The 14,659-nt window shown below is 45.1% G+C and overlaps 1 protein-coding gene across 1 annotated transcript; it reads left to right on the plus strand.

Moving 5' to 3' along the window:
• The first annotated feature begins 705 nt into the window (after positions 1 to 705).
• On the plus strand, positions 706 to 11,963 carry med1 (mediator complex subunit 1). The gene is made up of 16 exons (XM_086064988.1): positions 706 to 847; positions 1,590 to 1,696; positions 1,877 to 1,955; positions 2,338 to 2,392; positions 3,197 to 3,329; positions 3,406 to 3,434; positions 3,506 to 3,577; positions 3,676 to 3,750; positions 3,873 to 4,036; positions 4,116 to 4,227; positions 4,945 to 5,069; positions 5,140 to 5,264; positions 5,451 to 5,652; positions 5,750 to 5,845; positions 6,446 to 6,551; positions 6,986 to 11,963. Exons 1-16 carry the CDS (start codon positions 727 to 729, stop codon positions 10,803 to 10,805), a joined length of 5,421 nt encoding a protein of 1,806 aa, XP_085921114.1. The 5' UTR covers positions 706 to 726; the 3' UTR covers positions 10,806 to 11,963.
• Positions 11,964 to 14,659: the final 2,696 nt, after the last annotated feature.

The following is a 14,659-nucleotide window of genomic DNA, read 5'->3' on the forward strand; positions in this document are numbered from 1 at the left end:
CGGCTGGCGCAGGCTCAGCTGCTCAATGGGCTCAGGTGCGCGTGCGCCCTTCCCATGTCGTGCCATCTACTTGCTTAATTACCTCCCTGTCACAAGAAAAAAAAAAAGTACACATTGTTAAAAGGCGGCACTCATCACCACGGGTCGATTAACGAGACGCTTCGGGGGTCAAACTGGAGGGAATCTGAACCGAACGGGGACGGTTCGTTTGCGGCAATTGGGCGCCATCTGAAGCATTCTCAAGATATTGCAGTCCATTAAAATCGCATGCTGAAGCTGCTGCTGCTGTTGTTGTTTAAATAAAGATTCATGTACATTTTAGTTCCAGTAAGAGACAGTTTATATTTACATTCTAAACGATTCGATCGATTCGTTTTATAAGCATTACGGTAATCCGCAGACGCCAGAATGTTGCCTGGTGAGAATTTTGGGAACTTTTTGTTTGATTCAACTTCTGAGGCCTAAAATTTCATTCTGGGACTTCCTGGTAGAGGACAATTAAAAACAAATTTTTGTAGTGAGTAATTCCACAAATAAATGAAATTTCACGTTTATCTTCCCTTCATAACAGATCGTCTTGACTGGATTTTACTTGCTATATTACGTTCAGAACAGTGATGATGTCACTGAAAATGGCGCCCACTTTTTGTGTGAGCATTACGGTAATCGACGGAAGCCGACACGGGTTCGGAGTGGGGGGGAGGCAGGAAGCCCGAAGAGGATGCAATGGCGGCGGCGGCGCCTAGTGTTGTCATGCAGAGTAGTCCAGCCACTGAACTATCTCTCCCGGTTCCGCCGGCGGGGGGCCAGCCTCATGGGGAGCGGCTGAAACCCGAAGAAGTGACCGGTAAGCGGGGAGGTGGTTTACTGTTGCCCTTCCGACTACTACCCTCTGTTATTCCCCTTCTTGGCTAGCCTGGCTAAGCTAGTGAGCTGAGGCTAAAATAAGTTAGCACACGGTTTATTGATTCATTTTATTATTATTTATTTAAATAGTAGGGGGGGGGGGGCAATAACGACATTTATAATATATTCTAATATGATATCGGTTAGACAATATGCGTCCTTGTGTTGGTTGTAACGCAGTAATAAATGTTCAGCAGCATGTAGGCTATATTCATAAATGTGCATAATGTGTTATTAGTTGCTGGCAGAGTGCGAGGACAACAAGTTTGCCTCGTTTGAGTTAATAAAGCATTTATGAGTTGATTGTATTGGCTTTTGAGTCGTTTTGGATTGCACTCATGGCTAATTAGTCTATGCATAAGTAAAGGAATAAATCTCCTTGGAGAAGTAAAAAAAAAAAAAAGCTACCTAAATTAAATCATGTATTCAATGTAAGGAAGTGAAATATGGTCTTAAAATGCCGATACATTAAAAGACTTTCCAATTTCAGTCGATTTTCCCCCCGCCAACATTTAAAGAATTTGTCTTCGAGATAATGCATTTTAGTCAAAACATGTTAAACCTGCATTTATTTTACATCATAAAACGAGCCGGCTTCTTCTTGTCAAACAAAATGTGAACAAAATGGTTTCCTGCCGATAAACGGCCCAACAAAAAGTCGATCTGGCTTGTTTGTTTTCCAGAATCGGAGAAGCAGAGCCGCATGGCTGCCTTGCTGGAGAGGCTTCACGCCAAGCACAACGCGTCCCGCCCGTGGCAGGAGACCAGCAAGGTTGTGCGTCAGGCTATGGTGAGACACACTCATTACATTTTATTACTATTTTATTATTATTGCAGAGTTACAGCAGTACCTTGACACAAAAGCGCCCCAAGTTACAAGTTTATATTGCGTAGCCAAACACATATTTTCCCCAAGAATCAATAGTAACGGCATTTACAATGTGAAAACAAAATCTTGCTTGCTTTGTAGGAGAAACGCGGGATGATGAACGCCGCCGGTCACCAGTTGCTGCTCACCTGTTTGGAGACCCTGCAGAGAGCGCTCAAAGGTAAGTCTGAAACCTCTTCGAAGCAGCTTTGAAACATTTTAAGGGCTGCATTGCCACTGATGGGTCCGGAATTATTATTTTTTTGGGTTCTTGCCACTTTTGGTTCCAATTTTTCCCTGAACAGCATTTCCATTTCAAGATCAGAATTTTTTTGGCTCAGAGTATTTTTGTTTCTAGAGATTGAAGTCTGTAGCCTCATTTCCACTTTAAGTTCCAGTTCTGGATACTTGGAGTTTTGCGTACTAAAGATTTCCAGAAAAATCTAAAGTTCACATTTTAACCTCAACATTTGGTTCTGTTTGGGCCCCAAGAAATATTTTATGACATTTTTCATGTGGGGAAATTTTAAAATTAACGGATTGTCTTTCCCTCTGTTTTTCAGTCTCAAATTTGCCTTCCATGACAGATCGTCTTGAGTCCATTGCAAGGCAAAACATGTGAGTGTTCACATTTTCTATGAATGTACAAGAAATGTTCAGTGGAACCCTCAGAGTTTGAACGTCCCGGAACTCGTACAATTCGGACTTCAAAAAATGTAAATGTAAAAAATCGGAGTATAAAATGCCTCGGAGTTTGAACTCGTTTTTGGAGTTGGAGCACCCAAGCAAAGCAAGCTAAGCCGAACGTACCTTGAAAACGGGTAGCCGTGCGAAGCCGAGCAATGCCGAATGCTCACGTTGCGGAAGTTGATTTTTTCACGACAAAGAAAGACAACAGTGCCGGTGGCAGCAAAGAAAAATATACAGTGCTACGAACCACAGTGGAATTAGGAAGGAGATTATCGCGCCGTTGTAACTACTTCTGTAAATACTGGCACGAGGACACCCCTTAGCTGTTCAACAACGTGCCTGACGTTAAACAAAGTGCGCAAGAACAGTTTAGTAATCTAACAATATGCCCAATGCAAAATACACAAGCTCAGCACTGAACTAAAGCTAACATTAACATAGCATTTATCATCCACTGATGCCATCACACCACAACAGGTAAGGTATTTTTATTGTTTGAATATAGTACTGTTCCTGTAAATGTAAAAAACATAAATAGAAATTAAAAAAGGAATTTTCTGTTTTTGGAGCTTGGGAACGGATTAATTGCATTTACATTATTTCCTGTAGGAAAAAATGTTTCGGAGGTTGAACAATTCGGACTTTGAACACTTCGCAGGAACAAATTATGTTCAAACTCCGAGGTACCACAATTGAAAACATTGGTCAGGTTTGGGGTTTTGTCTTGGCCAGGCTGGGTTCCCATCTGAGCCCATCCGGAACCGAGTGCTACATCACTTCGGATATGTTTTACGTGGAGGTGCAACTGGACGGCGCTGGCCAGCTCGTTGATGTCAAGGTTGCTCACCAGGGAGAAAACCCCACGGTATGGGTCTGCAGGGACAAAAAAAAAAAAAATCTTGTTAGTTTGAAGAGGATTAAAATAAATGTGCTTGTTACAGAGCTGCCCCGAGTTGATTCAACATCTAAGGTAAGCTTTTAAGTTGCTGCTGTTGTCATTGAAGAAATATATTAATTGCTTCCATGTTTTTTTGTAACAAGGGAGAAGAACTTTGAGGAGTTTTCCAAGCATCTTAAGGGACTGGTCGACCTGTATAAGCTCCCTGGAGACAAGTATGTTTTCAAATGTTTTTTTTGTTTTTTGTTTTTTACCCCTCCCAATGGTGGTGGTAACCATTTGGATTGATTTTCTTTTTTTTTGTGCCTTGCAGTAAACTGAAAACAAAGATGTATATTGCCTTGCAGTCTCTGGAGCTGGATCTCACTAAGATGATGCACATGTTTCGGTGAGGCTTCCTGCATCATAATTTATAGAACAAGTTAATAAAAAGGAAATACAGCGGGGTTTTTCGAGATATGAGCCGTCATTCATTTTTTTTCCTGCTGTTTTTTCCCACCCTCAACGTAGGCTGGCAACCAACGCCAACGCCGTTGAGACGATGCTCCACGGCAACGTGGGCCTGCTGACAGCCAGGAGCGGTGGCCATCTTGTCACCCTCCAGTGCTACGTGTCGCCGTATGACATATTCGAGGAGGGGATGGGTGTGCACGTCAACCTGACGGACGGCAACGGTAACAGACAATGGCGGAAGGTTGGAGTTAGCAATTTTTGTGCTTGATTTTTATTTTTTTTTTTTTTTTGGTACAACAGTGCCACGCTCGCTGGGCATTAGCGTTTCTGTCACCATCGAGGGAACAGCCAACACCTACAAGCTCCCAATTGCGCCGCTCATCACGGGATCGCACCCATTGGACAACAAGGGGTAAAGGTTATATTGGATTTGTTAGCCTGTCAATGCCATTTTTGCATTTTTTTTTCCCCCACAGTTTTGCCGCTATGTCTTGTGCAGACTTTTAACTCATTCAAACCGAAAAACGCATAAATATGTTTTTTAATACTCTGTCCTTCACTCGACCCAAAACGTATTTATACGTTTTTTAATGTTTTATTTATTTATGCTAAAGCACACAGAGGGCTTTGATGCAGCTTCTGACCTGAAGAGGTTGCTTAAAGCAATGGTAGTTTTTACAAAAAAATAATAGCCAGCAGGTGGCAGCAGAGTATAAGAGATCAGCCAGGGCCATGTTGCAACAATCTCTCTTTGCGATTGTTTTCAACAGGTTTGTGAATATTGAAAAAAAACCTAGCTTTATTCTAATGCTAATTGCTGCAAAACATAAATAGATACAAATATACTTTTTCTGGACCAAAGAAGAGACTCTAATCTTTCTATTGGTAGGTTCCATATTTTTATAGCAATAGAACACAATATTCTGTGGACCTTCAGTCAAAATACAGTAAAACAGAGGGGAGCCAAGTGGGTTGCTTCTTTGAAAATGGCTGCGAGTGAATGAGTTAAGGGAAATAATAGAATTGAATACATTTTCAGAATAAGACGACCATCACATTGAGGGAAAAAGTGAAGTCATTTAAATGAAAGGCATGTACAGGCAGGTGGTTAATTTAGGATTTGTTCCAGAACACCTTCCTTTTCCACGGTGACCAACTCCAACTGCGTGGACCTGCCGGCTTGTTTTTTCCTCAAGATGAATCGGCCCATGCCGTTCTCCCAGTCCTTTATCCGCAGGCTGGGCAATGCCACAGGTGAATTTCGCAGAAATGTTGCGATTTTTGGCCGACTCAAGAAACTCTTTGACTAATTGTGTGTTTTCAGCGATCCCAGTGTTTGAAAGCACCCCAAGCATGTCTGCTCTCTATCAGCTGATTGTCCAGAGCCAACTTCAGTCACCGGAGGGGGGAGCCACGCTGCCACCCTCGCACAACATGCACTTCTACTCGGTAAGCACTGACTTTAAAAAAAATAATAAAAAGAAAGCCTAGTATGCATCTTGTCATGTATAGTTTGCCAGTAAGGAATCAATGTTATCAATGAATCTGATGAAGAAATCGATTGAAATTAGACATTGGATTTTTGTGGGGCCAAAAAAAAAAAAAGCTGAAGAGATTTTCTCTGTGCTCTAACAGGTGCTGCCAGACCAGCAGCATTGCTACTTCCTGAACGGCGACGCCCCGGTGCAGGACGGGCATTCCCTGCAGGGCGCCCTGGTGAGCAAGATCCCCTTTCGCCACCCGGCACAGGTGCCCCTCCTGCTGGACATCATTCGGCACCAGGCGGCCTTCAACACCTTGATTGGCAGCTGTGTGAAGCGGACGTCCATCAAAGAAGGTAGCCGGGTCTCAAAACACTTGTTTTCTTTTCCAAACCAGAATCCCTTCAGCCAGCAATGCGGATTTGTTGACTTTTGTTTTCATTTGGACTTCAGACAGCATCGGCCTGCTGCAGTTTGAGGTTTGCCCCCTGACAGACTCCAGCTTCAGCGTCTCTTTCCAGCATCCCGTCAATGAATCGTTAGTTTGCGGTAAGCGTTCACTCGCACACAATTTACGCTTTGCAGATTTTTTTTTACATGAATAACATTGCCGTCAGTACATGATACAAACTTTGGTCGTCATTAAAATATCAAAATACATTCTGAAACAAACACACTTAAATGACTAAGCTACAGCATAAGCACTCTCACAGTGTCAAATACAATAACCACATGGCTGAACTACATGCTAAGCTAACTTTGCTAACCAAACAGATGTGCATTTCATTTACAGGCCACACGGTAATAAATATTGACAAGCAAACAAGCATTTTAGCCTGCGTAAGCTAAGCTTACAGGCTAGTACGTGACTAACCCTGTGAAAATGAGCAACATTGCGTTAGCATGTACACAATTAAATCAGTCTGAATTCCACCTGTGGTATCCCTGCAGTTTGATGAGGCACTTGTGTGTCACTCTCCTTGGGTGACAAACTTGTTTCTCTTGAACTTTCTCTTCCTTGTATTGCCTGCTGAGCGATGCACTTCCTGTTATTTCAAAATAAAAGTTAATACCTTTTACCAGGTCACTGCTACCAGGACCAATTTGTGCAATATTTCAATGCATGTTTTTTTTTCCTTCCCATTTCAGTTGTGATGGACGTGATAGATTCCAGGCAGGTGTCCTGCAAACTATATAAAGGTCTGTCTGACGCGCTGATCTGCACCGATGACTTCATAACCAAAGTGGTCCAGAGGTAAGGGTATATGTGCTACAAAAAAAAAAAAGTGCTTTGCTAGCACTGTGAATGTTTTACTTCATAAGCGGGCAATAATTTATATTATTAAGAGTTCTGTAATATTATTGCCATTAATTTATTTATTTTTCTTCCAAAAATGTGTTAATTGAAATAAGTCATTTATCTCATTTAAAAATAACTCATTTATTGGTTTGTAAATCAGACATAACCTTTGAACTCAGAAATATGCATAACTCCCTCCTGCCTCCATCACATGAATTTACTTGCGCATCTAATTAATCAACCAATTGATTTATTTTAACTAAAATATGAGAGTAATTTTTTTCTCCAATTCATATTTTTTATATTTTTATAATTACATTAATTAGAAATATAAGTTTTTTTTTCTTTTTTTAAACCTCACCTACAAGTCCTTTGTTTTCTTGCCTCAGGTGTATGTCCATCCCTGTGACAATGCGGGCCATCCGGAGAAAAGCGGAGACCATCCAGGCAGACACTCCGGCCCTGTCTTTGATAGCGCAGACGGTGGAGACCATGGTGAAAAATAATCCGCCGCCATCCGGCAGTCCCGCTTACAACATGGCAGGCGGAGACGTGGCCAACCCAATGGGACTCTTGGGACTCGCCGGCGGCAGCACGCCCACCGGAGGAGGACCCCCCGGCGGTCCTAATTTTACCGGGGCGATAACCTCTCTGTTCGGGATGTCTCGCAATGAAAGGCAAGGAGCTGATTGCCAGGCTCAAGGGGGGCAACAACAACAACAACAGCAGGTGCAACAACAGCAACAGCAGCAGCAGCAACAACAACAACAACAGCAGCAGCAGGGTCAAGGTCATACGGACGACTACAGCAAAGTGACGCAGAATCCAATCCTGACGAGTCTTCTGCAGATCACGGGAAGCGTCGGTTCCAGTCCCAGCTCGCAGAACGCGCCGCCGCCTCACCAGACTCCGCCGTCGACGTCGTCGCCTGCAAGCAACACCAAGAATCATCCCATGCTGATGAATTTGTTGAAAGACAACCCTTTGCAAGACTTTGCCGCTCTGTATGGTTCCAGTCCGCTTGAGAGGCAGAATTCATCCTCCGGGTCACCTCGTACTGACAGCATGGGGGGCGCTTGCCCTGGAGGAGGCGTAAAAGGCAAGAAGAAGCGCCCACGGGTGCCTGAAAAGGGGGGCTTGTTGCCCGGGGCTCCGGGTGCAGGGGGAGCGTCCGGAGGTGGTTTAGGCATGAAACCTCAACAGGCGTCTTCCATGTCGCACCATCAGCACCACGTCGTCTCGCACGAGGACGACTTCCACCGTGAGCTCCTCTCAATGGATGTCGATGCGTCTCAGAACTCCATCTTTGACGTCAATCTGGCGGGCGACGGCTTGGACACGCCCCACAGCATCACTCCGGCCCCGAGCCAATGCGGAACTCCGCCCTCTGGCCCCAGCATATCTTATCCGCCGTCTCACATCCAGGCCCAGCCGCCGCCGGGCGCCGTACCGCCCCGCATGGTGCGCCTCTCCAGCTCCGACAGCATCGGACCGGATATCACGGAAATTCTGTCAGATTTACCCGAGCAAACCGGCAAAGGCGGCAATGGGGGCCAGCATCCCATGGGTGGGGGCGGTGATGACGCGGGCCCGCTGGGGACCCCCATTCGCGACTCCTCCAGTTCAGGGCAGGGCAGCGCCGTGTTTGACTCGGCGGACATTTTCAATACTAACAGCAACGAGAACCCTTTCACCGACGCGGCTGACTTGATCGCTGAGGCGGCCGCCACGCCCACCAGCGATTCGTCCTCCACTAACTTCTTCCCAGACGCTGCCGACTTCAACCCCGACCTTCTGAACTCAGGCCACGGTATCCCCCAGAACTGTTTTGAAGACAGTTCACCCAGCGCCGACGGAGACATGGATCTGGTCAAGGGTTTTGGCGGCAGCAGTCAGCAGAACACGCCGTCGGGTACGCCCCAGAATCCCACACCGCACGGGCAAAACACCCCGGAGCCCTCGCTGAAAGACCCCTTTGATATGGGAATGTTTTTCGGAGGCAACAGCGGCTCTGGAAAACCACTTCTGGGTCAAGCTCCGGATTTGGGAGACGCTCATTTTGGAGGCTCCCAGAGCCCCCTCATGATAGGCTTGGGGCCGGCATGCGTTGATTTCAAAAGCGCAGAGTCCAAAGTCAAACAGCAGAACCTCATGCGGCAAAAAGATGAGAACGGCGGCAGCGGAAGTAGCGGCTCCGGAATGGGAAGCCTTCCCACTGAGGGCAAACAGGTGAAACGTAGCAGGACTCCATCCAGTGAGGGCAAGTCCAAAGAGAAGCAGCCCAAACGGAAAAAACTGGACCCAGACGGGAAGTCGCCCTCCCACAGTTCAGGCGGACGGCCGTACACGCCTCCCAGCGGCGGTTCTGGCTCCGGGGGGAGCTTAAGCGGAGGAGGCTCCAAGTCTCCCGGAAGTTCGGGATGCTCACAGACGCCACCCGGTGGCGCCACGCCTCCCATCCCCAAGATTACAATTCAGATCCCAAAAGGGACGATAACCGGTGGGAAAACCTCCTCCCATAGCGGCTACACGTCTAGCAGCTCTGCCTCGAGTGGGACGGGCGGAACCGGGGGCACGGGCAGCAGCAAAAGCCACCATTCCCATTCTTCTTCTGGGAAGATTAAATCCAAGGAAGGCTCCATGGCACAAGGAAGCAGCTCAAAGTCAACCAGCGGTACGGGGATCAGCGGGGGACCATCCCATTCGAAGGGTTCTTCTCAGGGAATGGGTGTTGGCAAACCGGGCTCGTCTCCAATCACAAAACATGGACTCTCTGGTGCAGGAAGCAGCGGAAGTGGACTCGGGACTGGTAACAAGATCAAAACTCAAGGCGGAAAGCCGCCCGGGTCGCTCATGAATCCCAGCATCAAGCCCAACATCTCACCTTCTCACTCCCGATCCGGAAGCTCTAGTGAAAAGCTCTCGTCACCCATGAAAATCCAGCAGTCCCAGGTGCCAGGAACTCCGCCTTCCTCTAAGGCCAAATCCCCAATGGGCTCAGGAGGTGGCAGCTCCGGAGGGTCCAAGTCTTCCTCCGGGGGAGGGATGAGCTCCCAGAAGCCGATGAGCGGGACCTCCTCAACTTCCACGTCCTCTTCCACCAACTCTTCTTCTTCCACTTCCATGGGTTTCTCGGGCAGCTCCCAGTCTCAGTATAGTGGAGGGGGCGGTGGAAGTGGCAGCGGTGGAGGCGGGGGTGGCGGCGGCGGCGGCGGTGGCGGCGGCAGTGGCGGAGCAGGCCAGAATAACGCCAACAACCCAAACGCCAAAGGAAAGTCCCCCAGTCGAAACAAGAAACCGTCACTTACGGCTGTCATTGACAAACTGAAGAGCGTGGGCGGCGTGGGTGAGGACGGTTGTGAAGTCGGGCCACCTGGGGGCCCGCCTGGGCCCGGGGGCCCGGCCGGCAGCGTTCCTGGAAATGTCCCCCCTTCAAACATGGCTCCCACCAAGCACGCTACATCTTCCCAAAGTGGGGACTACAAACGGGAGAGGTCCGATAAAGAAGGGAAGGCAAAAGTGTCCGTTTCGGGCGGGGCCAGCGGGGATAAAAAACTGATGGACCCCAAAACGGGAGGGGTGAGCGGGACCGGCCTGGCCAAGTTCATCATCAGCAAACCCGACGGAGGCTCACCCAGCATCAAGGCTAAAGTCACCCTGCAGAAAGGCGGCGAAGGGCCCGGCGACTCCATGCGGCCGCAGATCAGCAGCCTGAAGGCCTCGCCCCTCTTCAGTGGCTCCACCCCCAAACACGACCGCTCGTCCCCGAGCCACAGCCGCTCGCCTGGCCACACGCCGCTCAACCACGACAGCGAGAGCGAGTCGGGCAGCAGCTCGGTGGCCGAGAAGTCCCACCAGAACAGCCCCAGCTCCGATGACGACCAGACGCCGCGACCGCTTCCCGCCCAACAGGACTATATGAGCGCCGTGCCGCTGCCGGGCTCCGGCGAGAAGCACAAGAAGCATAAAAAGGAGAAGAAGAAGAGAGAGCGCGAGAGGGAACGGGACAAAGAGAAGAAGAAGTCGTCCATGTCGGGCGGACCGTCGTCGCACCCAATGAAAGCGGACAGCTGGTCCCGCTCGCCCATCTCGGCCTCCGAGTCCTCTTTGTCCATGCTTGCCTCTGAGCGGCCCTCGCGGTCCAGTCCCATGTACATGAGGAACGAAGATGACGACCTCATGGACTCGGCGCTCACTGGAAACCTTTAATGGCAACATTTGCTTTTTAGCATTAAGGGAGAGAAATGCATTCGGGTCACTATTTGCAGAAAAACTGGACGCTATGTATTATTCGTTTTGGACGTTTTCTTCCGAGGTCGATCAAAGAATTTGACATTCTTCGATGTTGATAAACATATCCGAAGTGAGTATCTACTGTATTTCCTTGACTGACCCTTGACGTGATCGCCAGCAAACAATCGCAATTTCGAGGCGAGTCTTATGGCAAAAAAGACGATGTGAAAGATGAGATTGAATTCTTCAACGGTAAAATAATGGAAGTATGTAGTACAATGCAGGCAATTGAGACGGGCCGTGTCAAAAACAGATGGTGGGCCACAAATGGCCCCCGGGCCGTAGCTGAGAAGACACACTGCGCAGTGTATTACTTTTGGAGTAAAATAAAAGCACCCGTGTTCCTATTTGCGAAAATAGCCTATGAATTATTTTTGCGTAAAACAAGTACACCCCACATCTTGGTCAACATTTGTAGAAATATGCTGTTTTTTTTTGTTTTTTTAAAACAGTACACACGGCATATTTTCTGCAAACAGCGTTGATTACTATCTTTATTTTACTAAAAAAATTGTGTATATCTGCCTCAAAAGTACGTCGTATGAAAAGTACAATAGCGCATTTTTGCAAATCGTGACCGAGAAGCCTCATTTGAACAGCTGCAGCTGTTTTTACACTTTTAAGCTCATAGAAATGTTATTTATTCATATTCGGACCTTGAGTTGTGACCATTTTGTTTGAGATTAGTATTTCTTCATATATTAGTATGATGTTAAATAGAAGAAACAAAACCTGTTCACTATTTTGGGAAACCTGTACATATTTCTGCAAACAGTGACCAGGATGCATTTAATAAAAAAAAATATATCCACAATGTATTCCCATAATTTTGCATTGTGGGTTTCCCCAATTATTTACCTGGGTGCGTTTGTTCCCCCCACCCCAACAACAAAATGGTTTGTTGGCCTGCATAGTTGCAGATGTTTTGGTTAGCAATCCAGTTCAAACAAGCTCTTTAACGTCTGACAAATGCACACGATTCTTTTACATTAAAACTGAATAATAAGAGCGGATGGGGATTCGGTCCTTTTTTTGTACGTGTTCAATAAAGGTTTGAACGTGTGGAAAAATGTGCTAATACATCTCTTTGTGTTTATTTACAGCAGCCGCAAAGTCAGGGAGTAAAACTAAAAGTGGAGAGCTGGTGAGAAAAGAAACTTTGGTGCTTCTTTGGGTCGCTGCCACTTATGTACCCTAGAGGGCGGCATTGCGTAAGAGGTTCACCAAAAGGTGAATCAATTGAACCAGTTATTCAATATTCATCAATGATGTCTATACATATTGTGTATATTTGAGTGTGTGTGCGTGTGACCTATACGTATATTAGTTGAGTGCAAGGTGAATGGATTATAATGTATATATACCCAAGAAGTCAAGCTTGTATTAATTAAAATACTTAGGGATTGTGTTAACAATTGTGAATATTGGTTATTTTTTAGAGTACCCTTTTCAAGTGAATAATCAAATAGCTAATTCAAATATAGTTGAAAAACAACTTAAACAATTATTTATTTATTTTACATCCAAATGGCTATTTGAATCCTATTGAATTTAAAAGAAACCTTTTAAAGTAGCAGCATAATCTTGTTCTACTCTGGAATGACAAGTAGCCTCTTTGAATTCACTAAAGTTTTGCCTAACAAACTTTAGCAATTGTTTCTTGCCTTTGAGCAGAATCACACGCCGCCATGTACGCAACAAGCAGCTCATTAGAACGGCCGCGTGGACTCGGAGCAATTTGTCAAATGTCTGAGAAATAGAGAGAAAAAAAAGAAAAGGGAAGCACTTCTCTTGAGTTTCGCCTGCCCGAAGCAAAGAAAAGAAGAAAAACATCTGCAATAACTTTAAATCAAGTTATATATTATTATATGCATGCATATCTTTAATGCCAATACATCATCAAAATAGAAGTTGTTTTGTAATGTACATATTTTTATCTTTCAAAAAAATGACAATGTTTTGGGAAAACGATTAAAAAAATTCTTAGACCATTTGAATTTTATATATATGATATATGGGCAAAGTAATGTATACAAAATAATTTGATATGTTAAAAAATGTATATTTTCAGTTACGTAATAAAATGCAAACATGATACATTTGATTTGTATTTAATGGCAAAGCACCTATTATTTTTGCATTCTTACTAATTTTGTACAAAATAATATGATGTAATGACATTTTTTTTGTCTATAATACTGTATGCTATACATAGTAATAAGTGTTTGTACAAGTATAATTCTTATAAACTTCCATAAACATTATTAAAAAGTATAATGTTTAAGGAATTTTATTACACCTTATTTAACAGATAAATGAGGTGGTAATCAAATATACTGTAGGATTCTCATGCTAGGGCTCCCTCTAGTGGTATGCGGAGGAATCACTGTCCAATTACAGTTCAAAAAATCTTTAAAAACTGCTTTCAAACTGTATTTTATTTTTAACTATTCAATGCATTTAAATTATTATTATTTTTTTTTAAGTGGCACATATTGTAAAGAGAACCACTAATGCAAGTACCACATACCTTCTGTTCGACTGCATTAAAAGGAAGTGATTGCCTTGTACACAGATATGATCAAGCAAAACACTTAATTGAGGAGGAGGGGGGGGGGGGGGACACAAACATTATTATCTGCTCAGACAAAATGTAGGCCACGGCCGCAAAAAAAGTCTTCAAAGTATCCAATAAAGGAGAGAACAAAGCTGTGTATGCGTACACGCTCACGGGTTGCATTATGAAAGAGATTTGTCGCCAATCAGGAATTAGTGGCTTTGACCCACTTCATGATTGCAATTAAAACCTTCTCATAGCAACAGCTCACAATTTTTTTTTATTACGTTGCACGTGTGTGACGACACAACGTCCGCTTAAAAGGCCAGTGGACAAAAATCCACGCCAATTTCGCAACATTGACAAAATATAGCTTCAAAAAATGTGATCCGCTTGCCGTTATTAATGCATCGTTATTAGGGATTTGTCATATACCTGCTGTCGAGTCGTTCGGCATTCGACAAGCAAGTATGATGATAACCATAGGACAGGAAATGGACGTTAAGGTAACACAGGAAAGGCATAGCTGCCACCCCTTGTGCCTTCACAGTTCTGCCTTTTATTAAACAGTTAAGCGACAAAGATGACATTGATGATTTGCCGAATATTTAATCGGTTATTCGGCTCCACCAACACATTCCGCAAACGGTGCCGTTAGCTGCGCAGTTAATCGTTAGTGCGACATGCTAACTAGCAAGCTTTTCACTTTCACTCAGAGAATTGGACGATTAGTCCACATTAATGACAAGCAAGGTCACGATATTGCGGCATTTACTGGACGCCGCGACAAGAAAAAGTTACACAAATGCAACAACTGTGCACGTTCCAGCTGTGTTAGCATTTTTGGCTGAGTTTCTGCTCCTGTTTTCCATTAATATGTTATACTGTCTGTTTTTATAACGTACAACAGCATAGAATGCGACTTTTCTTATTATAAAACACATACATAAATGTTGTGTTATTGTTTCTTGGGGGCTGGACCAGATTAGTAGCATTGCCATTCATTTCAATGGGGGAAGATGATTTGGAATACAAGGGTTTTGTGTTTTACGACAACGAAATTAACTCATAACAATAAATTGAGTGGTTATTAAACTCCTAAGTCAAATTAGCAAAGTACCTCCCACAACCGTGGGCTCATCCAATCCCGGCTCACCTCATCAGTATGGGCGTTCTCCGGCCATTTTGGACCAACCAGGAACGAGGTGGGCGC

This window comes from Leptonotus elevatus, chromosome 20 (genome assembly GCF_054856555.1).
Source record: "Leptonotus elevatus isolate MCC_2025b chromosome 20, RoL_Lele_1.0, whole genome shotgun sequence".
In the NCBI taxonomy this organism is placed as follows: Eukaryota; Metazoa; Chordata; class Actinopteri; order Syngnathiformes; family Syngnathidae; genus Leptonotus; species Leptonotus elevatus.

Coding starts and splice junctions, on each gene's coding strand:
- med1 (XM_086064988.1), top strand. CDS start 727: ATGGCGGCGGCGGCGCCTAGTGTTGTCATGCAGAGTAGTCCAGCCACT. Junction 3,578..3,675: donor TATAAGCTCCCTGGAGACAA/GTATGTTTTCAA, acceptor TGTGCCTTGCAG/TAAACTGAAAACAAAGATGT. Junction 4,037..4,115: donor CAACCTGACGGACGGCAACG/GTAACAGACAAT, acceptor TTGGTACAACAG/TGCCACGCTCGCTGGGCATT.